Source organism: Gossypium hirsutum, chromosome D07, assembly GCF_007990345.1.
Source record: "Gossypium hirsutum isolate 1008001.06 chromosome D07, Gossypium_hirsutum_v2.1, whole genome shotgun sequence".
Classification (NCBI taxonomy): Eukaryota; Viridiplantae; Streptophyta; class Magnoliopsida; order Malvales; family Malvaceae; genus Gossypium; species Gossypium hirsutum.
Window position 1 is genome coordinate 12,844,831 of NC_053443.1, and position 2,544 is coordinate 12,847,374.

Here is a 2,544-nt window from a genome sequence, read left to right on the forward strand (position 1 = left end):
GCCCCAACTAATGTCCAGACACAACCAGGGGTGTACCCACAGAGGGTACCTGTCACTATTAGATCCCAATACCAAGTTGGTGCCCCAGCATCGATGAACTTCCCAACAGGCTCGGGTTCTAATCCCGGGGATAATCCTACTAATCTCGTGGTTCCTGATCTCGACGATGCAGTAGAAATGGAGAAGGCAAGAATAGACTTGCCGAAATAATTAGAAGACCGATGTAGATGGCTAGAGGAGAAGTTTAAAACCATGGAAAATACTGATTACCACCGAGGAATGGACGCCAAAGATTTAAGCTTGGTACCCGATTTGGTCCTCTCTCCCAAATTTAAAATGCCGAAGTTTGAGAAGTATAATGGGACAAGTTATCCCGAAGCTCATATCACTATGTTTTGCCGAAGGATGACCGGGTATATCAACAATGATCAACTGCTGATTCACTGCTTCCAGGACAGTTTGGTCGGGTCAGCGGCTAGATGGTACAATCAATTGAGTCGGGCCAACATCCACTCGTGGAAAGATTTGGCGCAAGCCTTTATAAAGCAATATAGACATATGATGGATATAGCACCTGATCGAATTGTATTGCAAAACATGGAAAAGAAACCTAATAAGAGCTTCCGGCAGTATGCTCAGAGATGGAGGGAAGTGGCAGCGTAAGTTCAACCACTATTTTTAGAGAAAGAGATAACCATGCTCTTTATCAATACTTTGAAAGCTCCATTTCTCAATCACATGTTAGACAGTGCCACTAAAAGATTTTCAGACATAGTTATGTCTAGAGAAATGATAGAGAACGCCATAAGATGTGGCAAGATAGAAGCAGGAGAAAGTACTAAAAGGTCAGCACCAAGAAAGAAGGAACATGAGATAAACAACACAAGCACGTTTAAAAAGGACTATTCTAAACCAATCACGGTGGGACAATCGAGAGCAGTAACCGCTAATCATCAAGGTTCTTCGGAACATGAATCCAATCCAAGGCCAAATATGGAGAGACTTCAATTCACACCCACTCCAGTGACGTATAGGGAATTGTACCAGAACTTATTCGATGCACATATGGTATCTCCATTTTACCTAAAACCCATGCAACTTCCATACCCTAAGTGGATGACGCAAATGCCCAATGCGAATACCACGCGGGGATTAAGGGGTACTCGATTGAGAACTACACTGCATTCAAGAAGTTAGTTGAAAAACTTATTAATATGGGGATCGTAAAGATTGGTGACTCATCAGGACCAAACGTAGTAGAAAATCAGTTGCCCAATCATGATGATAAAAGGGTGAACGCGATAATTGAGAATGGAGGAAGAAGAGTCAAAGTCAACGTGGCAGAGATAAAGACCCCTCTTGAATGGGTATGGAAACAAATGGTGAAAAGAGGTCTCATCAAGCAAGATTTGATAGAAAGGCCTGAAAGAGCAAAGAAATTTTGTGAGTTCCATACAGAAGAAGACCACGACATCCAGAAATACACTGAGTTCAGAACCGTGGTGCAAAACTTAATGGATAATGAAGAAATGGAGTTCTATGAGGAGATTAAGAGATTAGAAGAGGGAGAATTTTATGCTTCAGAGAAAGGACCTGCGGAGAAGGCCCAAATGGCTAATCCCCCAGTGGTGATTATTTCAAAGCCAGTAAGCAAAGAATTTGGAATACAAATAATGCCAAAGGTCATAATCCAAAAACCTGTATCCTTTACTTACAAGGATAGCAAAAAGGTTCCTTGGAATTACGACTGCAATGTGACAATTCCAGGAAAGGAGAGCTTGGTAAATGCTTCAGAAGAAAATGAAGAATTCTATACTCGAAGTGGAAAGCGCTATGATCCGGCAAGTGCAAAAGTGGAATCTGGAAAAAGGAAAAGCCTTAGTAGTTGAGTTGGAAAAAGCAAAAATAGACAAAGTTGAATCGCATGTCAATCGGCCGGTAACTGAAAATGAGGCTAGAGAATTTCTAAAATTCTTGAAACATAGTGAGTACAGCATGGTAGAACAATTACATAAGCAACCGGCTCGTATCTCGGTGCTTGAGTTGCTTCTAAGTTTGGAGGTGCATCGTAATGCGTTGATAAAGGTACTAAATGAAACTTATGTCGCTAAATATATCTCGGTGAACAAGTTGGACCGTTTGGTTAACAACATAAGTGCCGACAATTTCATCTTTTTTAATGATGATGAAATACCACCAGGAGGAAGAGGAGCCACTAAAGCCCTACATATTACCGCTCACTGCGAGAAATATATGTTGTCAGGTGTGTTAATTGACAATGGATTGGCCTTGAATGTCTTACCCCTATCCACCTTAAGCAGGTTACCGGTGGATAGTTCTCACATGAAATCATGCCAGAACATCGTAAGAGCATTTGATGGCATCGAAAGAAAGATGATGGGAAGAATAGAAGTACCTCTCTTGATTGGCCCAAATACATACAAAGTGGATTTCTTAGTGATGGATATCAAGCCCTCGTATAATTGCTTGCTGGGGAGACCATGGATTCATTCAGCAGGGGCGGTGCCTTCATCATTGCAGTAG

The 2,544-nt window shown here is 41.6% G+C and overlaps 1 protein-coding gene across 1 annotated transcript; it reads left to right on the forward strand.

Annotated features, from left to right (window-relative positions):
• Positions 1 to 1,214: 1,214 nt before the first annotated feature.
• On the forward strand, positions 1,215 to 2,544 carry LOC107956020 (uncharacterized). Its single transcript, XM_016891777.1, has 2 exons — positions 1,215 to 1,682; positions 1,795 to 2,544. Exons 1-2 carry the CDS (start codon positions 1,215 to 1,217, stop codon positions 2,542 to 2,544), a joined length of 1,218 nt encoding a protein of 405 aa, XP_016747266.1.